The following is a 21,418-nucleotide window of genomic DNA, read 5'->3' as shown; positions in this document are numbered from 1 at the left end:
TTGTTTCCATATCTCAGCTACTGTGAATACTGTTGCAATGAACACAGGTGTGCTAATATCTCCTCGAGATCTTGATTTCAGTTCTTCTGGAGAAATGCCCGGAAGTGGGATTGCTGGATCTTAGTGTAGTTGTATGTTTAATTGTTTGAGGAACCTCCATACTGTTTTCAGAGTGGCCAGGCCAGTTTGCATTCTCTGCAATGGGGTACAAGGGTTCCAATTTCTCAATACCCTCACCAACACTTGTCTTTTTTTTTTAATTAAAGATTTTTATTTATTTATTTGACAGAGAGATAGAGCCAAAGAGCAGAAGCGGGGGAAATGACAGAACAGAAGGAGTTGCAGGCTCCCTGGAGCCCAGCATGGAGCTCGATCCCAGGATCCTGGGATCATGACCTGAGCTGAAGGCAGACGTTTAACTGACTAAGCCACCCAGGTGCCCAGTCTTTTTTTTCTTTCTTTTTTTTTGTTTTTTGTGATAGCCATTCCAACAGGAGTGTGGTAATATCTCACTGTGGTTTTGATTTGCATTTCCCTTTTTTCATATGCCTGTTGGCCATAGAAGAAATATCTACTCAAGTTTTTTTTTTTTTTAAGATTTTCTTTATTTATTTGACAGAGAGAGACACAGTGAGAGAGGGAACACAAGCAGGGGGAGTGGGAGAGGGCTAAGCAGGCTTCCCGCAGAGCAGGGAGCCCGATGCAGGGCTCGATTCCAGGATCCCCAGACCATGACCCAAGCCGAAGGCAGATGCCCAACAACTGAGCCACCCAGGCGCACCTCTACTCAAGTCTTTAGCCCATTTAAAATCAGGTTATTTGTTTGTGTTTTACTATCTGGTTGTAGGAGTTCCTTACATATGTTGGATATTAACCCCTTATCTGATAACATGGTTTGAAAATAGTCTCTCCCAGTTGGTAGGTTGCTTTTTCATTCTGTTGATGGTTTCCTTTGCTGTGCAGATGCTTCTCAGTTTGATATAGTCCCACTTGTTTATTTTCGTTTCTGTTGCCTATACTTTTGGTATCATATCATGAAGTCATTGCCAAGTCCAATGTCATCAAGCTTTTCCCCTGTGCTTTCTTTTGGGAGTTTCATGGTTTGGGTCTTATATTTAAGTTGTACATCTATTTTGAGTTGATTTGTGTGTATGTGTAAAGTAAGTGTGTCATTTCATTCTTTTGCTATGTGGATATCCAGTTTTCCCAACATCGTTTGTTGAAGAGACTGTCCTTTCCCACTGTGATTCTTGACACCCTCGTCAAAGATCCGCTGACCCTATATAAATGCACGGATTTAGTTCAGGGCTCTCTGTTCTGTTCCATTGTTCTGTCTTTCTGTCAATACTGTTACCTGACGGGGCACCTGGGTGGCTCAGTCCTTAAGTGTCTGCCTTCGGCTCAGGTTATGATCCGAGGGTCCTGGGATCGAGCCCCGCATCGGGCTCCCTGCTCTGCGGGAAGCCTGCTTCTCCCTTTCCCACTCCCTCTGCTTGTGTTCCCTCTCTCACTGTGTCTCTCTCTGTCAAATAAATGAAGAAAATCTTTTAAAAAAAAAATACTCTTACCTGACAGAGAACCGGTTCCGAACTCAGGTTCGGCTGCTCATGCCTCAAAAATCAACACTTGAGAGACAAGTGATGGTTGGTAAGGAAAGGTTGCTTTTTTTTTTTTATAATTTTATTTTATTATGTTATGTTAGTCACCATACATTATATCATTAGTTTTTGATGTAGTGTTCCATGATTCATTGTTTGCATATAACATCCTGTGCTCCATGCAATATGTGCCCTCCTTAATACCCATCACCGGGCTAACACTTCCCCCACCCCCCTCCCCTCTAAAACCCTCAGTTTGTTTCTCAGAGTCCATAGTCTCTCATGGTTCGTCTCCCCCTCCTATTCCCCCCCTTCATTTTTCCCTTCCTACTATCTTTTTCTTCGTCTTCTTTTTTTTAACATATATTATTTGTTTCAGGGGTACAGGTCTGTGATTCATCACTCTTACACAATACACAGCACTCACCATAACACATACACTCCCCAATGTCCATCACCCAGCCACCCCATCTCTCCCCCGCCCCCCACCATTCCAGCAACCCTGTTTGTTTCCTGAGATTAAGAGTCTCTTATGGTTTTTCTCCCTCTCTGGTTTCATCTTGTTTCATTTTTTCCTCCCTTCCCCTATGATCTTCTGTCTTGTTTCTCAAATTCCTCGTATCAGTGAGATCATATGATACTTGTCTTTCTCTGATTGACTTATATCACTTAGCATAATACCCTCTGGTTCCATCCATGTCATTGCAAGTGGCAAGAGTTCTTTTTTTTGATGGCTGCATGATATTCCATTGTATATATAAATACCACTTCTTCTTTATCCATTCATCTGTTGACGGACATCTTGGTTCTTTCCATAATTTAGCTATTGTGGACATTGCTGTGATAAACATTGGGGTACACATACCCCTTCGGATCACTACATTTGTATCTTTGGGGTAAATACCCAGTAGGGCAATTGCTGGGTTGTAGGGTAGCTCTCTTTTCAACTTTTTGAGAAACCTCCATACTGTTTTCCAGAGTGGTTGCACCAGCTGGCATTCCTACCAACAGTGTAGGAGGGTTCCCCTTTCTCCGCATCCTCGCCAACATCTGTCATTTCCTGACTTGTTAATTTTAGCCATTCTGACTGCTGTGAGGTTTTGATTTGTATTTCCCTGATGCTGAGTGATGTTGAACACTTTTTCATGTGTCTGTTGGCCATTTGTATGTCTTCTTTGCAGAAATGTCTGTTCATGTCTTTGGCCCTTTTTTTTTCTTTTAAGATTTTATTTATTTATTTGACAGAGAGAAACACAGTGAGAGAGGGAACACAAGCAGGGGGAGTGGGAGAGGGAGAAGCAGGCTTCCCGCCGAGCAGGGAGCCCGATGTGGGGCTCGATCCCAGGACCCTGGGATCATGATCTGAGCCGAAGGCAGACGCTTAACGGCTGAGCCACCCAGGAGCCCCCTACGGCCCATTTCTTGATTGGGTTATTTGTTCTTTGGGTGTTGAGTTTGATAAGTTCTTTATAGATTTTGGATACTAGCCCTTTATCTGATAAGTCACTTGCAAATATCTTCTCCCATTCTGTCAGTTGTCTTTTGGTTATGTGGACAGTTTCCTTTGCTGTGCAAAAGCTTTTTATCTTGATGAAGTCCCAATAGTTCATTTTTGCCCTTGCTTCCCTTGCCTTTGGTGATGTGTCTAGGAAGAAGTTGCTGAGGCTGAGGTCAAAGAGGTTGCTACCTGTGTTCTCCTCAAAGATTTTGATGGATTCCCATCTCACATTTAGGTCAGGAAAGGTTGCTTTATTCAGGAAGCCAGCATGCTGGGAAGACGGTGGACTCATGTTTCAAAGACCATGTTTCCTGTCCAGAGGGTTTGGGAGTGGAGGTTGCTTTAAAGGGGAAGGCGTGAGAAAAGGGAGGGTGGCTGCATGCAGGAGAAGCAGGTGCCCAGGCAGTTACTCATACATGGACACGACCCTGAACAGACTTGCTGGCACCCAGGGCAGCTATTTTCCAATGTAGGCAGGTCTTATCTCCTGGGAAAGTTTGGTTCTTCACTCCTCGAGGCCAGTGGTCTGCAAATCCCAAAAGTAGGTTAGTTCTGCTACAGATCATGGGACTTAAGTCAGCAAGCAAGGGGTGAACCCTTAAACCTGGTGGAGGGCTGTCACAATGCCATACTGCTTTCATTACTGGGGTTTTGCAATGTAGTTTGAAATCAGGAAGAGTGATTCTTGCCCAAGTGATTCCAGCTTCATTCTTCTTGCCCAAGACTTCTTTGGCTATTGGCATATTTTGTGGTGCCATCCAAATTTTAGAATTGCTTTTTTCTCTTTCTCTGAAAAATGCCATTGGAATTTTGATGGCATTGCATTGCATCTGTAGGTCATGTTGAGTAGTATATATATTTTAACAGTATTAATTCTTCCAACCCATAGACAGGGGATATCTTTTCATTTATTTGTGTGTGCTTCAGTTTCTTTCATCAACGTCTCATACTTTTCAGTCTACAGATCTTTCCCCTCCTGGGTTACAATTCGTCCAAATTATTTTATTGTTTCTTTTCTTTTTTTTTTTTTTCAGAGAAGACTTTGAATTGTTTTACTTAGCTGTAAACAAGCTAGTTGCAACATAATTTTTTTCCATGTGTAGAGCTCTCAATAGGTTCTTAAACAGCAGGAAAACATTTGCTGTTCAGTTTCATTGAGAATCTTCCACAGGAAGCATCCCAACAGAGTGAGAGTATCACAATGTTTCGGTCCCACTCTAAGTATACTATTTTAAAGTACACTTGAAATTTAAAAAAATTTTTTTAAAGATTTTATTTATTTATTTGACAGAGACACAGCAAGAGAGGGAACACAAGCAGGGGGAGTGCGAGAGGAAGAAGCAGGCTTCCCGCTGATCAGGGAGCCTGATGCGGGGCTCAATCCCAGGACACTTGGATCATGACCTGAGCCCAAGGCGGACACTTAACGACTGAGCCATCCAGGCGCCCCAACACTTGAAATTTTAAATGTGTACAAATTCAGAGGTGTAGGAAACTTTAATAGATACAGAGTTTAGGAAGGTGAAGGCTGTGAATGTCCCTTTTCATTCAATGCATCCTTTATTTTGCGTTCTTCACACATAAGCAGCCATTCCTACTATTTCCTGGGACAAAAAAGAGCAGATCTTCCAAGGAATGGAATTTACTCTGGCATTCTCCTAGGTATGGCATTTGCAAAGCCGAACGCCAAGACACCAGCAAGTGCATCTTTGGGCAGTACTCCAAAACTACAGGCTCTGCTTTCTTGGTGGCAAATGGGGACCTGGGTCTTGCTTCCCATTAGACACTGAAGCCATCGTGCTTTATCTTTGCTTCTCTTCTGGTTGAGTGGACTCTGCTTATTCCTTGACCCATAGTCTGTGGGGGCTGGGGGTTGCCTCTCAAGCAGCATTTTGGTGCCCACAGAGCAGAGCTCCCTTGCCTCTGACCCTACAGACTGGACTACTCCCTGCCTCCCCGGTGCCTGCTTCCACCCCTCAAGGCCCCGCCAGGGCAAAGCATTTCATTCTTTCTGATGCCATTGGGAAATGGGAACCTTTTATTTGTTTTCCAGGTAGTTTGCCATAGGTTCTTTGTTAGTGGATTGAAATGCACTGATTTCTGTAGATTGATTTTGCATCCTCCAGCTTCCATTTTTCTTTTTTTAAGATTTTATTTATTTATTTGACAGAGAGAGAGAGAGAACACAAGCAGGGGGAACAGTAGAGGGAGAGGGAGAGCAGGCTCCCCGCCAAGTAGGGAGCCCGATGCGGGGCTTGATCCCAGGACCCCGGGATCATGACCTGAGCCGAAGGCAGACAGATGCTTAACCGACTGAGGCACCCAGGTGCCCCGCATCCTCCAGCTTCCTTAAATTTATTAGTTCTGACAGTTTTTCATGGAGCCTTTGGAGTTTCTTTATATAAGATCACGTCATTTACAAACAAGGAGAATTTTACTTCTTTTCTGGCATGAATGCCTTTTATTTCTTTTTCTTGCGTAATTGCTCTAAGACTCTCAGTACTATGCTGAACAGAAGTGGTGAGGATGAGCACCCTTGTTATGTTTCTGATTCTAATAGAGAAGCTTTCAGCCTTTCACCACTGAGTATGACTTTAACTGTGGGCTTGCCATAGACAGCTTTCCTTCTGCTGAGGACCAGCATGGTAGATAGTTTTCTAATCTTGTATTTCTGTATACAAATTTGTCTTTGCACAAAAAAATGCCCACTGATTAGAAAGGAGAACACTCCTGCATGTTGGTGGGAATGTAAACCGGGGCAGCCACTCTGGAACACGGTAGAAAGGTTCCTCAAAAAGTTAAGAATAGGGGCACCTGGGTGGCTCAGTCGTTAAGCGTCTGCCTTCGGCTCAGGTCGTGATCCCAGGGTCCTGGGATCGAGCCCCGCATCGGGCTCCCTGCTCCGCGGGAAGCCTGCTTCTCCCTTTCCCACTCCCCCTGCCTGTGTTCCCTCTCTCGCTGTGTCTCTCTCTGTCAAATAAATAAATAAAATCTTTAAAAAAAAAAAAAAGTTAAGAATAAAACTACCCAGTGATCCAGGAAGTGCTCTCCTAGGTATTTACCCAAAGGATACAAAAATCCTAATACAAAGGGATACACACACCCCGATGTTTATAGCAACATTATTTACAATAGCCAAACTATGGAAACAGCTCAAATGTCCATCAGTTGATAAATGGATAAAGATGATGTGGTGTGGGGCGCCTGGGTGGCTCAGTCGTTAAGCGTCTGCCTTCGGCTCAGGTCATGATCCCAGGGTCCTGGGATCGAGCCCCACATCGGGCTCCCTGCTCAGCGGGAAGCCTGCTTCTCTCTCTCCCACTCCCCGGGCTTCTCCCTCTCCCACTCCCCCTGCTTGTGTTCCCTCTCTCGCTGTGTCTCTCTCTGTCAAATAAATAAATAAAATCTTTAAAAAAAAAAAAAAAAGATGATGTGGTGTATATATACAATGGAATATTTCTCAGCCACAGAAAAAGAATGAAACCTTTTCATTTGCCACAATGTGGGTGGAGCTAGAGTGTGTTATGCTAAGTGAACTACATCAGTCAGGGAAAGAGAAATACCATATGATTTCAGGCATGTGGAATTTAAGAAACAAACCAAATTAGAATGGGGGAAAAGAGAGAGAAAGAGAGGCAAACCAAGAAACAGACTCAACTATGAGAACAAGCTGATGGTTGCCAGAGGGGAGGTGAGTGGGGGAATGAGTGAAATAGGAGATGGGGATTAAGGAGGGCACTGGTTGTGATGAGCACCAGGTGTTGTATGGGAGTGTTGAAGCAGTATATTGTACACCTAAGACTAATACTACACTGCATGTTAACTAACTGGAATTTATTTTATTTTTTAAATTTTAAAGACTTACTTGTTTTGTTTTGTTGAGAGAGAGCGAGGGGGGAGGGGCAGAGGGAGAGGATCTCCAGCAGACTCCCCACTGAGCACAGAGCCCTACACGGGACTTGATCCCATGACCCTGAGATCAGGACCCAACTGCCTGAGCCACCCAGGCACCCCAACTAACTGGAATGTAAAGAAAAACCTAAAAAAATGCCCGCTGATCAATTTTTATGTCATGAAAATGGTTATATTGGCATAAGGTCTAGACAAGTAGTTAGGATGTCCCTCCTAATATGATGCAATATGAAACCCAGGAAGCATTCTTGCCAAAAAAATATAACCTGAATCTATTTCAGCTTTGAGATTCATTTTCCAATTTATAGGAAATACAGGGTTTAGAGAAGCAAGTGAAATGACACCATAAGGAAACACCCAAAGTCAGAATGTGGGCATTCTACAAGACAAAATGTCTGGTCTGGTCTTTTCAAAGAGTCTATATCATGAAAAAAGTTGAGGGGGTAGGAGGACTGTTACAGAATGAAGTGTTTTGCTTACTGAATTTTCAAAAATTGAACACACCCATGTATCTAGCAGCTAGATCAGGAAACAGAACACTATGGTACTCTAGAAATTCTTACCCTCTTCCATTTATAAATTTTTTTTAAAAAATTAATTTATTTATTTGAGGAGGAGGAGGGGCAGGAGAAAAGGGAGAGAAATCCTCAAACCGACTGTGCACTGAGCACGGAGCCCGACACGGGGATCAGTCCCAGGACCCTGAGATCATGACCTGAGCCAAGATCAAGAGCCAGCCGCTTAAACGACCAAGCCACACAGATGCCCCGCCCATTTATAAAGTTCTAATATTGAACCTTTGCTTTCCTGGGACAATTGGAATTGAGTCACGGTGTACTATCTTATTGTATATACTGTTGGAACTGGTTTGAGAATATCGTGATTAACATTTCTGTCTCTCTGTTCATGAGAAGAAGAGCCAGAGAGGGGCGCCTGGATGGCTCAGTCGTTAAGCGTCTGCCTTCGGCTCAGGTCATGGTCCCAGTGTCCTGGGATCGAGCCCTGTGTTGGGCTCCCTGCTCAGCAGGGAGGCTGCTTCTCCCTCTGCCTTTTCCCCTGGCTTTTGCTCTCTCTCTCTCTCATTCACTCTGTCTCTCTCAAGTAAATAAATAAAATCTTTAAAAATAAATAAATAAAAAGAGCCAGAGAAACAACCCATTGCTTATTAAGGAACACTGATTTAAGTAAGTGACGGTAGGTTTTGTATCTGACAGCATGGAGGCCAGAAGGAAGCGGCAGGTTTTTCAAATCGACTACAAATCCTGTATCTGGCAAAATGATCCTCAGGAGGAAAGGGGAAAGAAGGAAATTTTCTGACGAAGGAAGAATATGAAAATTTGTTGCCAGCTGACCTACTATTAAAGAATAGCCAAGGGAAAAGATGCCCAGTTCATCCTTCTCTGTGGTTTATGTTTGCTGCCCACAGCTACTCCTTCCTAGCTCATCTTCACGTGGTCATCAGAGGCCCCATGTTCTGTGCTCCCGACACCCAAACCACATTTATAAACACTGGGAGTGTCTATAGCTTTGGTCCCTGAGCAGTGTGAGGACTGCTGAGTTCTCTCATGGTTTGGCCACAGCTCTGGTGTTCTAGTTAGCGTGGTCCCACCATGTCCACACCACTCACCCCTTCCTCTATCCTGGGGGACAAGAGATGGGGGCTTGGTCAACTCAGAGGTAACATTTCCCTATGTGACCCAGGAGAGAAGAGACCCAGAGTTTCAGGTGAATTTCTTTTCTCTTTTTTTTACATTTATTATTATTTTTTTTTAAGTAAACTCTACGCCACACATGGGGCTCAAATTCATGACCCCAAGATCAAGAGTTGCATGCTCGGGGTGCCTGGGTGGCTCAGTTGGTTAAGCGTCTGACTTCGGCTCAGGACATGGTCCTGGGGTCCATGGATGGAGCCCTACATCCAGCTTCCTGCTCAGTGGGGAGTCTGCTTTTCCCTCTCCCTTTGCCCCTCTCCCCTGCTCATGATCGCTCACTCTCTCTCTCTCAAGTAAATAAATAAAACCTTAAAAAACAAACAAAAAAAGAGTTGCATGCTCTACTGACTGAGCCAGCCAGGTGCCCCTGGGGAAATTTCTGCTAAGAGAAATTACCATTCACCAAAAAAAGGGCCAAGGAGGGGATGAATCCTCTTTATTCAGATCCTCTCAGATCATCTCCGGTGGGTCAGGGGTCAGGACACTTTTCCGGGAACCCCCACTTCCTGGAAAATGGGGACCTTTGTCCTGGGTTCAGGGCAGCCTGTAGGGGTCTCCAGAAATCAGGAGGGACCCAACCCTGGGTCCATGTCCCTGAATATCTTCAGGGCTTAGAGCCGGTTCTGTGGCTCAGGCTGCAGTTCCTGACCCCACCTAGAGTCTGGGGTCTCAGGAGGGCCCTGGAAGGAGCAGTTCCCAGGGGAAACTAAGAAGCCATTTCTGCTTTATGGTTGATCTGGCAGTAAATGTTTGTGTCGGGGTGTCGTAATTCCTGTAAAAGAAGAAGAGCCTCTGAGCCCCTGTCACCTTCTTAGAACATATCTGGGTGACTTTCAGGTTCTAGGCCCACCTGGGCTGCTCTCTGGGAGCCTCGCTGTGTGTCAGGTGTCTGCCCAGGGCCCCTCCTTCCTCCCACAATGCCCTGTCCCCCTTGCTGTCTTGCTTCCTGAACCTGAAAACACAGCCAGGGGCAGGATGGGCGCAGATCTTCGGCCCCCTTGGGCTTCGGGGACCAGAGCAGTCATTGCCCACACTCACCTGGTAGATGGGAGCGGCTGTGGTGGGGCTGGGCAGGGAGTCCTAAACAGGAGAGAATGGGTGTTGGTAGTCAGAGAGGGAGGGTCATTTCTCTATGGGAGGGACCGGTTCTGCCTCTTGAGATGCCTTCTCCAAGCCTGCTGACCCATACTCCAGTCCCTGACCACTGCCCACTGCACCCCCTGCCCCATTCCTGTTAGCCCAGGACCCCTGGCTGGTGCTCCCAGTGCCCACCCTACCCCTGGCTGGACTCCAGGGTTCTCCTTTGGCCAGCTCAGGGGAGCAGGGACAACTCAGGACATGCTGGGGGGTGGTCCTGCCCCTGAAGAGGGTCCACTCCTGGCCAGAACAGGGCTTGCCTTGTCCTGGCTACTCTGGGGGAAGCAAGGTCTGCTCTGTGCTGCTGAATTGGCTGGTTGCCCACCTTGAGCCTGCACAGCCCAGACCCCAGTGGAAAGAGTGGTGGAGGGGGCGGGCTTACCGGGGATGCGGAGCGACTGGCTGGATCACGGCCTGAGGACAGAGACAGGAGTTAGCACCAGGGCTGTGAAGAAGCTTGGGGCCACCCTCCAGGACGGGACAGGTCCTCAGCTCTCAGAGAACAGGGAAGCAGGAGCACCTCCCAGGGAAAGACCCACCGGCATTTTAGGGCCCAGTGACGGTAAGGTGCTGACCTATGATCTAGATTCTACAAGTCAGGGACTATGGCCAGCTGAGGTCCCCTGAGCTGAAGCCACAGAGAAAGGGTCAGAGGCCCTGGGGAGTGACTGGCAGGAGTGGACACTGGGGCAGGACTACGGGGCTCCAGGTCCCACCCGTGCTGAAGCTATACTCACGGGGGGTGGATGCTGGGCGACAGAGCTCTCTGAGATCACACCAGCCACTGGCCCTAGGAAAGATCAGGCTTACATGTGAGGGGTGCAGGGAGATGTCACAGCTTTGGTGTGAGAGCAGGGGACAAGCAGGATCCTCATTCCAGGCAGGGGTTAGAGACCCCCTCTCTCCACCGGTGCTGTTCAGCAGAGGACAGGCCCAGGAGAGGGGATTAGGAAAGGTCTTTGGAGCACTTCTGTCCTGGGCTCACAGCAGAAGACCCACAAGCTGATGGACTTCTAGGAGAAAGTGTGCTAAAAGGGATCAAGGACCCAGGAAAGGAATCAAACATAAGGGTTTGTCTGAGTGGAAGGGTCAAGCCTGCAGCTATGCGTGCAGGACAGTTGGGGAGCCCCGGGTATGGTGGATCCCTGAATGTGGTGCCCCTGCTGTGGCCAGACCCTCGTCCCCTCAGGCCAGGAGATGCTGAAATGTGACAGCAGCCCGTCCTCTATCTCCATCTGCCTGGACAAGAGGCATAAATGACATCCCAGGACCTCTCCCTGGCCGAACCCAGGTTCTCTGCTCTCACACAACAGGGACTGTGGTTCACGCATCTGCCATTTGGAGGATGATCCCACCTGGCCTCTCAGGATCTTCCACTCTCCTTTGCGTGACCCTGACCAGGACCAGCCTCAGATCCTGAGGCTGCAACGCCCCCTCACAGGGCGTGTGGACATAAATAAACCACGGGAGGTGCTGTTTACTGAGTACTTAGTCCTCTGAGCACAGCTGTAGGTTTGCCACATGAATGCAGACAACCCTGAGGGGCTGTTCCCTAGTTGTCCCTAATTTAAAACCGAGGAAGCTTGGAAAGAAGCGCCCTGGTCAGCAGCTGGTGAGGAAGGAGCCAGATGGAATAAGAGGGAAAATCCAGGGGGCAGTTGGGAGGCCTGGAAGAGCCAGCCCAGAATCCTAGGTCAGGATGGGGTCCCCTCCTGGCCAGGGGTCAGCTGGGGGACAGGATCAGCTTCTGGGAAATGCCATCGTACCTTCCAGTCCTTGTGTGGAACAGGAGACAACCCAGGGCGGCCGCCAGTGCCAGTCCGACCAGGACCCCGACTGCAATGCCAATGATGAACCCCACAGGGAGGCCTGTGGTGCTTCTTTCACCTGAAATAAGAAGAAAAAGGGAGGGGAATGAGTCCCAAGTCAAATCTGGGGAAAGCAGGAGGGGCCGTGGGGGAAGGGCCTGGTTAGGGAGGAAGGAAAGGCCAGTGAGATCTGGGTGGTGTGTGTGTTGTCACCACAATGTCCCCACCCCCTTGACCGCTGCATCATTTCTGTTCCTCACGGTGAAACCCTGGACTTGCTTCATTCTTCACATTGTCCCCTCACCCCGGGGCCAGTCCCAGGGTTCTGTTCATTTTCCTCTCACATTATGCCTCTTCCCCTGGGTCTTCCTTTCCATTTCTATCAATGTTCTTAGAGGGAGGCCCTTACCTGTTCACTCAACACTAATTAAAGAGAATAGCATTAGCTGACTGCTTTTGAGGTCGGCCCTGTGCCAGGCACGTGGGAAATACTTTATGTTTATCTCATCTGCTGCTTCCCTGTCAATGAGGGGGCCAGGTGTCATCCCCACTGTGCAAAATGAGCATCTGAGTATGTAAAGGGCTTCAGTAAATCAGTGCAGGTCACCGAGCTGGAACGTAATCAGACAACACTTAATCCCAAATTCCCGACACATAGCTAGTAACAAAAACATTAGTATCAAAAGGACAATAGCTGCTAAATTTGATTGAGCCTGAATCTGTGTATGATGCCGTCTCAGGATTTCATCTCATGAACTCATATTAACAACCCTCACAACAGCCCTAAGATCCAGCTGTTCTTTCCAGCTTTACAGATGAGAGACTGAGGCTCAGGAGGTAGAGCATCTTGCCCGAGTTCCAATAGCTGGTACATATCAGAACCAAGATGCTAACAAGATTAGTCTAATTCCAGGGATTTTATCCACATTGCCCTAGAGGCTCTGAAGGTGAAGGTGGCTCCTACCTCCTCCAGGCCTGCGTCCATTTCACACCCCCTGCCAGTAAAATATACAGGGAAGAGGGAGAGGTCGAGGGTCACTCACAGCTCATATCCAGCCTGATGGGGTCACTTTTGCCAGAACTGAGTGGGTTGGAGACCTCACACTGAAAATTCCCAGCATTCTCTCTCCTGACAGGGCATATGGTGAGGGTGCTGTTGTCCTGGGACAGCTTCATTCTCTCCATGAGCTTTAGACTCTGGCCATTGAAGAACCAGTGGATGGAGACCCCAGTGTTATTTGTGGAGCGGGTCAGGACCACAGAGTCCTTATTTCCTGGGACTGTGGTGTTGTTGGCATGGAGAGAGGCCCGGGCCACTGGCTGTGTGAGGAAACACAGGTGATGGAATGAGAATGGGCCTGGGGCCTTGGGTCACACTCCTTCCTCTGAGATGCCAGCCACTCCGAGGGCCCCAGCGAGCTCTGTAAAGGTGCCCCAGAGGATGGCCCTGCTGTCTGCAGAAGGATGAGTGTCTTTGTTCAGGTGACGATCTGTAAGGAGAGAGCTGTACCTCCCCCTCTGACCCTCCAGTTCCCTTCTGGCCCTCAGTCCTGTGTCTGCTCTGCCCGGACATCTGTGTAGTATCAGCACCAGGAACCTCTTCTAAGCCCACATGTCCCGCATCCTCATCATCACGTGGAATTTTTTATTCCCATGGACTTCTGTGTGACTGTTTTCTTGAACTTTTGTGACTTTAAAAGATCATGCCTCATTCCTTATATACCTTTCCATGTATATTGGGGGAGGAGGACTCGCAGCCCTTCTATCTCTGTGTCCAAAGCAGCTTCATGTAAAGTAGGGAAGGCATTTACATAGTTACAATTTACTAGGGAATAAAAGCCACCTGCACCGTCTTCACAACCTTAGGAATCAGGAGTTTTTTTTTTTAATAAAGATTTTTATTTATTTATTTAACAGAGATAGAGAACACAAGTAGGCAGAGCGGCAGACAGAGGGAGAGGGAGAAGCAGACTCCCCGCCGAGCAGGGAGCCCGATGCGGGACTCGATCCCGGGACTCCAGGATCATGACCTGAGCTGAAGGCAGTCGCTCAACCAACTGAGCCACCCAGGTGCCCCGGAATCAAACAGTTTTTAATGTACAGGACTTCTCACTCTGAAGAAGACTTTTACTTCCAGATCTGTGGATTGACTCTCCTGGTGAAAAACTTCTGTCGAGTGGTGGTTACTGTGTACAGAGTATTGGCTCCCTTACAAATAGAGGGAAACCACTGAACATAATAAAGGCCTTACGTGCAACAGCCACAGCTAGCGTCACACTCCATGGTGAAACACTGAAAGTAGAAGATAAACATGCCACTTTCAGCACCGGTGTTCAACACAGTACAGAAGTCCAGGCAAAAATAATTAGGAGGAAAAAAAACAGAGAATGCAATCAAATTGGAAAGGAGTAAGTACAATTATGTCTCTTTGCAGATGACATGAAATTTTATGTACAAAACCCTAATGATCCCCCCTCACACACACAAACTGTTGAGCTAATTAAGAATTCAACAAAGTTGTAGGATACAAAAATCAACATACAAAAATCACTGTGTTTAAGAAAACAATTCCACTTACAATAACATTAAAAAGAATAAAATACTTAGGAAAAAAGAGAACAAAATCTTAGGAACTAATTAATGAGTCAACAGACTGTACATGGAAATCTATAAAACATTGCTGAAAGAAATTACAGAGGACACAAATAAATGGAAAGACATCCCATGTTCATGGTGATGAAACTTCATATTGGTAAGATGACAAGGCTACCCAAAGAGATCCACAGATTCAATGTAATCCCTATCAATTTTTTTTAAGATTTTATTTTAAAGTAATCTCTACATCCAACATGGGGCACAAACCTACAACCCTGAGGTCAAGAGTCGCATGTTCCACCAACTGAGCCAGCCCGATGCCTCCCTGGAATCTCAGGGGCCTCAAATACTAATTTTGAAAAAGAACAAAGTTGGAGGACTCCTACTTCCTGACTGCAAAGCTACATTAACCAATAATAATGGGGATCTGGTAATAAAGACAGACATAGAGACCAATGAAATAGGATAGGCACCCCGGAAACAAACACTGGCATATGTGGTTGAATGATTTTCAAGAAGGTTGTCATGACCATTCAATGGAGAAAAAAGTCTATTCAACAAATGGTGTTGGGAACACTGGATGTCCATGCAAACGAATGAAGTTGGACCTGACCTTCCACCATGTACACCTTTGTACATCGTGTACAAATGTTAATGCAAAATAGACCAAACATCTAAACATAAGAGTCAAAACTATAAAAGCCTTAGAAGAAAACGTAATGCAAACACTTATTGAAACTGGATTTCCCAATGATTTCTTAGATATGACACCCAAAGCAGAGACAACAGATGAATTGGATTGCATCAAAATAGAAAACTTCTGTGCATCAAAAGACACAATCCGGAGAGTGGTAGCACTAGGTCTGGAATGAACAGGACATAGGGATGAAATGGACAGCACAGGAAATACAGTCAATGGTATTTTAATGGGGCTGCATGGGGTCAGATGGGACCTCCATTGTGTTGAGTAGAGCATAACATACAGAGCTGTCCAATCACTATGTTGTACACCTGAAACTAATGTCACGTTGTGTGTCAACTAAAGTTCACTAAAAAAAAAAAGAAAGTGAGGGCAACCCATGGATTGGAAGGAAACATTTGCAAATCCTATCCGGTAAGAGATTAATATCCAGAATATATAATGCATTTCTGCAATTCAACAACAAAAAGCAACTTGAACCTGAGGACCCTTTATTCTTCCCTATTTGCAAAGCATGGGGCTTTCTGGAGCTGAGAACCCCCCTCCCCACATTCCAGACTGGACCCAAGGTCTGCCATGAGAAATCAGGGAGGAAGCTCTGCAGACATGTAATGGGAGAGTTCAGGGACAGATTTGGGAGCAAATGGGAAATGACCACTTCTAGGCTCTTTGCTGAAAGCCAGACAGACCTTCACCACAGCCGTCGGTGCAGATGCTCCAGGGATCCACTTACCAGAGACTGTGATAGTCTTGACTGTGGTCTTACTGAGGCGAGTGCCAGAGTTATAGGCGAGGCAGGTATACGATCCACCATCATTTGCAGTCATGTTGGGGATAAAGAGCTCCTGTGTGAATGGCTGGGGCCTCCCATTGATAAACCAAGAATACTGTGCGGGCGGGTTAGAGGCTGCGTGGCAGGAGAGACTGAGGTTGGCCCCTGGATGGTAATAGGAGTCTGGTGGGGAAATGGTGGGGGCATCCGGGCCATCTGGAGCAAACAGAATAAAGGCACAGATGATGCAATCCGAGGGAAACCGAAGCTCCTGGTGTGTATTAGGGCCACAGTGTCCCTCTGAGCTGGGTCCCAACCTCATTTTAAAAAGTTCCAGTAGAGGCCCCCTGTGTTCACTGAGCCTGGGTCTGAGACATTCACCTGTTTCCCCTCTCAGGGAGAAGCAGCCTGTCCCCTCCCAGTCTTGGCTTAGGCTGGGCCTGACCAGGTTTGCCTGGGACAGGAAGCCATGGCCAGCCTGGGGGTCCAGCTGAGAGTTATGGACTCGGACCCCAGAAGGATGGATGTGGCCTGGCCCCCGGCATGTGGATTTGGGCTGGCAGCCCAGGCCAGGTAGGAAAGGAAGTTACTCACAGAGAACATTCAGGGTGAATGGGTCACTACGACCGGCACTCACTGGGTTCCAAGTTTTACACTCATAGGGTCCTGTGTCATTCCTTGTGACACCGTGTATAGTGAGAGTCCTGTTGTCCAGGGACAGCTGCAGCCTGGTGCTGGCCGGGAGGCTCTCATTGTTTACTGACCACAGGTAGCTTGTGCTCTGAGTCTGAGGTTCACATGTTATTACAACAGAATCCACATTCTCCACGGGGTCGGAGTTGTTGCTTGCGATGTTGGGTTTGGGTAACTCCGCTGTGCAGACAACAGAAAGAACATTGCCCTGAGTGGTACCTGTGATTCCTCCATAGGCATCTCGAATCAGAGTTGGCATCTCTCACCTCTCAGCCAACCTGAGTCCTTCAAAGAATAAGGCAGGTCTGTGTAGCTCAAGACAAATGCAAGAGGATCTGAGCGCTCAGAGAACACAGGCCACCTGCTCTCTGTCTGAGAGCAAGCGCAAGTCTTCTCAGGTCAAAGAAGCATCAGGGTTTGGTTGTGGAAGACACAGGACAAAGTCAGAGAGCACCCTGGGCCTCTCCTGGTTCTTCCCTGACCAACTGACTGTCTGACCAACCTCAGAGGCCACACCTGGAAAGTGCAGGTGCTGAGGTCCTTTCTACTGCACAGACCTAACACCAGTCAACCTACAGGTGTTCTCCTTGAGGCCTTGTTTCCAGGGTTGTCCTGGAGATGGGCAATGATGGGACTTCCCAGAGCTCATAAGCCTGGAGAACACTGGACAGCATGGCCTGGAAGCGGGTATTTGAGCAGAAGTAATACCAGGGGACACCAGGGGCAAGCCTGGAGGTCAGTCCAGCACTCAGGCTGCAGGACGACAAAGTAGGACAGTTCCGCCCAGGTGTTCCATGGTGACTGACCTGAGACAGTGGTGGAGCAGAGTCAAGACTAGAAATGATCCAGAAAAGAGTGAGGGGGACAGGCAGGGCCTGGCTGGCTTTGGCAGAGAACTATGTGCTCTGTCCTCAGTCTTTAAAGTCTCTTTTCCCACTGCAGAGGCCAATGAGAACCATGCTGGTCTTTCCTGAAATACAGTGGGTGTTTTCAAATGCAGAAGGGGTGACTGGTGGGAGGGGGAGGGGTGGTGGGAGGGTGCCTGGCCTTCATAGACCATTTGTAAACACAGTTATGAGATAGAAATTTGAGAAATTAAATGTTTTCCATGTGAAACTCAGTATTAATACCCAAAAAATCTAAGACCCGTTTCTGGAGGAATATCTCCCTAGGGAGCAGTATATGTTGTAGACCAAGTTCTGCAGTCCAACCAGGATCACATGATGAATGAAGGAAGACGTTATAGTGGGTTTGAAATCAGTGACTCCCTGGGTAGAGAAAGACAAGTGAATCCTGTTAAGAAACAGAATTGATCGGGGAAAGTCTGAGGTGCCTCTGTTATATAAAGGGAGGAATGATACCAAATTAGTAGAAATGATATGCGTTATGTTAGTAAATTTAGGAAAGAAAGTCCCTGCCACCAATTTCTAAAGTCAAAATGGAAAGAAACCCAATGCTTGTATGTGGCTTTCTTTTGACCTCAGGAAACACAAGTTTGATCCAATTTACCCAAATTGGGCAGCATCTAAGTGAAAGGACAGGAACTGGTGGATCTCACCATGTGAGAAGGTTCCACCCTATGGTAAAGGCGTCCTCAAGAGCACCCATGTATGTGTGTGAAATAGGCAGTGAACCAGTCAGAAGGCGCAGGGTCTGGCCAGCCCCACCGTGGGAGGGTCTGGGGAACCACTGGGAAGAACGAGAGCCTCACCAGGACGAGGACGTGAGTCAGGAGTAAAAGGCATGAGATGAGCCCATGAGCTTTTGGGGACTGCAGACCTGCCCCTTCTGCCTTTGACTCCCTGCTGGAGTCATGTAGAGAGTAGATCAAAGGGTCACATGTCCTTGTCATGTGGTGTGTTCCACTTGATGGCGTCACGGAGGGAAAGGGCCCTGGATGAGGGCACCGTGAAAGCTCGCTCTCCTGGTGACCTGGGGAAACTGGCTCCTGATGGAGCCCGGCAGAGGATGCTGCTGGGATTTCTGTGTCCTTTACTGTTGCCTGGGAGGGCGGGCCGGGCCACAGGTGTTAGCAGAAGAATCCAGGCAAGGCTTAAGGGTAAAGGAGGCTGTGCAGAGCAGGGGTAGTCCCAGCTGGAAAGGAGGAGGAGGAGGAAGATGAGGGACATGGACGGAGAAGAGAGCCAGAAATGTCCCAGGCTGTGAGCACTGAGGGTTACAAGTGACCTCAAAGACTCCGGGCACTAAGAGCCCACAGTTGACCCAGGGGCAGGATCTTCCCATGGCTGAGCAACACCACAGTCCTCATGAGACTCTCTGGCAGTGGCCTGAGGGGCTGGTGGTCAGAGGGATAGAACATGGGTCTCAGCCCCTGGAGGGACAGGGAACAGGTGTGGCTAGAACCTCCTAGAATTCTGCATCCAGGGACCAGACTCTGAAGAGATTGGGAATCATTCATTCATTCCTTCCCTCCTTCATGGAAGAGCAATTGAGTTGTTGGGCCCTGTGCCGGTTAGGGGTATGCAGTCGGGAGGAGAGGGCAGAGTCCTTTCCCTTACACTCCAGTGGGATGCCATCAGCACATCAGGAAACAATAAGTGATTCCAAGTCTGACTCAGGAGCTGTGGATTGGCCACCTGAGGGGAGGCCTGGGCATTCCCCAACTGACTCTGGTCGTTGATGAATTTAGTTCTTGAGTAAAAACATTAATTCTCCCTTTGTTCTCACTTCCCAGACCAGAACATCTACCTTGAGCTGTGGATCCCTAAGAAGAAAGGTCTGATCCCACAGCTGGTCTCAGGGTCCAGAGATGCCTGATAAGACCCCCTGGGTGGAGAGACAGGCCTGTACCTGCAGACAGACCTTGTAGGATTGTGATCTGATTCAATGTCTGCATCGCCTCCGTTTCCCCTCAATAAAGTCAAGTAAATGGTCTCAGGCTTGCTGTGTTCTCTGTAATTAACCTTAAATCTTTCACAATTACTTGACCTAAGGCTTGGTATAGAGGAGCTGCCCAGATAAACTGTCACTTGCCTCCATGAGAGACGGCTCCCTGGGTCTGATCCCTGGTGCAGGACTTGCTGCCAGGAGCATCTTCTCTCCTCTGTTCCTCCCTGGGGGTGCTGACCTTCCTCCGGGGTCTCCTATCCCCCAGGGCAGTCAGACAGTGGTCCAGGGACCTTGCCTATCTCTGCTTTCCACCCCAAGTCTCAGGTGAAGGACCAGGCTCTGCCCCTCCCCAGATGTGGCTCTTGGTGCCGAGCCTGGTGACCAGCTCAGGAACCTCAGGACTCAGGCAGCCAGGAAATCATTGCTCCCTGTCCCCCCTGCCAGGAAGCCAAAACCCACATCTGGCACAGACTCCCCAGCGTCACTGGAGTCAGGAGCCCTGAGTCAGGGATCTGGGCAGGGGCTTTCTGGGCTGAGCTTCTCTGTGAGGATCCCATGGGTCCCTCAGGCCTGGCCCTGACTGAGCCCCGCAGGGTCCTTCTCAGAGTCATGGTCATGGGAAGGAGCCCAAGGGGTTGGACTGAATCTGTCTCCCTCTGCTGAGTTACTCCCATCAGACTGGTCCTTCTCTTTGCAGCAAATGTGCTGGGGCTGGAATCCACGAAGGGAATTCGGATCTTAGGAAGTTTGTCTCCACTGTGTGTGTCCCACACTTAATGCTCGAACCCCACATGGGACTTAATGCAGAGGGGGATGGAGGCCAAATCTTGGCCTGTCCATCCTGTGTGTGTGTGAAGTAGAATTCATCCCACCCAACACCAGAGGTGAGAGAGGAATTACTCACGGAATACGCGCAGCTGTCCTGTTCCTTGATCAACTTGAAAATTTGTCTTTATGATTTGTACGGTGTAGTATCCTGTGTCGTTCAGGGTGATGTTCTGGAACAGCAGGGATCCATTGGGGTATAGTGTCTCTCTGCCACTGTGTGCAGGCCCTGGGGTAGTTACATTTCTGTCTACTGCATATGATACAATTTGACGGCTGGGCTCTACAGTTTGCCCTCGGAACCAGCCATAGCCTATCGGATCCCCAGGCGGATTGTTGACTCGCAGGAGAACATCCTTTCCTTCGGTAGCATTGGGCGGCACCGATTCCACAGTGACTTGGGCAGTGGTGGGCGGGTTCCAGAAGGTTAGGAGTGAGACTAGGAGGGAAGAGAGGAGATGGATCAGTGTTTGGTCCTATGTGTTGGGAGGGAAAGCTGGGGTTCTGGAGAGAGAGCAGGTCCTAATCCCCCAGCCTCGGGGTGTGTGTGTGAGTGTGTGTCTCCTGCTGGTCAAGGTCAGTGGCATGACCACACTACTTCAGCGCCTCTGAACTTAATTTCCTCTGTTTTCAACCCTCTTCTTCACATGTCTGTCGCTCACTCCCTCCCTGCCCTCAGATACCTGCTCCCACTCAGGGGGTCCTGGGGAGAGGCCTGCCATGAGCGCCTTCTCTAAAGACCCTATGTCTTCACGCTCAGGGAGGGCAGGGACTCGTCTGATCTGTGCTGTACCCCAGGGGTGGGGCAGGCTGTAAATACCCGGGGCTGAATGAATGTGGCCGCAGGGCCCTCCAAGTATGGCGTTTGTCTGTCAAGATCTCAGGTTGGTCGGAAAGGGCAGTGTTTAGGGTCCCTGGTTGTTGTTACCAGTTTTCAGAATTCAGTCCTCAGTGATGAGTAACTTGGGAAACAGCCCTTGGCTCCCCACTTCCAGATCATGAGATTTTCCCGCTGCTGAGCCGGCTCCCCCGTCCTGCCCTGCTCCCCTGTCCCCTCTCAGAGCCCTGTCCTCCCCGGGAGACCCCAGCCAGCCTCTCTCTCCCATCCTCCCGCCCCCTCGCAGGGGATCATCCCTCTCACCTGCCAGCAGGACCTCCTGCCAGGGGACGCGTCCTCCTCGGGGAGGGGCCGACGGGGGCTCCATGGTGCCTGCTGCGCGGTCCGTCCCTCCCTCTGGGGGAAGAGCTTCTGCTCCAGAAACGCTCAGGAGCACTGCCGTCCTGTCCTGTCAGCTCTGCCGTCCTCCCTCCCTCTGAG

General features: G+C 48.5%; 1 protein-coding gene across 3 annotated transcripts; it reads right to left on the bottom strand.

The window, feature by feature from the left end:
• Positions 1–9,128: 9,128 nt before the first annotated feature.
• On the bottom strand, positions 9,129–21,418 carry LOC144380263 (cell adhesion molecule CEACAM6-like). 3 transcript variants are annotated; one of them, XM_078063185.1, is made up of 11 exons: positions 21,242–21,418; positions 20,180–20,539; positions 16,327–16,605; positions 15,694–15,948; positions 15,619–15,620; positions 12,709–12,985; positions 11,624–11,744; positions 10,595–10,647; positions 10,240–10,271; positions 9,759–9,800; positions 9,129–9,492 (listed from the first exon to the last, which is right to left on the bottom strand). In XM_078063185.1, the coding sequence occupies exons 1-11, from the start codon at positions 21,303–21,305 to the stop codon at positions 9,427–9,429; spliced, it is 1,551 nt and encodes a 516-aa protein (XP_077919311.1). In that variant the 5' UTR covers positions 21,306–21,418; the 3' UTR covers positions 9,129–9,426. The 3 variants fall into 3 exon arrangements, with proteins under 3 accessions (XP_077919311.1, XP_077919309.1, XP_077919310.1); XM_078063183.1 differs by lacking the exons at positions 9,129–9,492; positions 9,759–9,800; positions 10,240–10,271; positions 12,709–12,985; positions 15,619–15,620 and having other exon boundaries at positions 10,316–10,647; XM_078063184.1 differs by lacking the exons at positions 9,129–9,492; positions 9,759–9,800; positions 10,240–10,271; ... (1 more) ...; positions 11,624–11,744; positions 15,619–15,620 and having other exon boundaries at positions 12,866–12,985.

The sequence above is a fragment of the Halichoerus grypus genome, chromosome 15, assembly GCF_964656455.1.
Source record: "Halichoerus grypus chromosome 15, mHalGry1.hap1.1, whole genome shotgun sequence".
NCBI classification, from domain to species: Eukaryota; Metazoa; Chordata; class Mammalia; order Carnivora; family Phocidae; genus Halichoerus; species Halichoerus grypus.
This window is presented reverse-complemented; position numbering and strand designations above follow the sequence as displayed.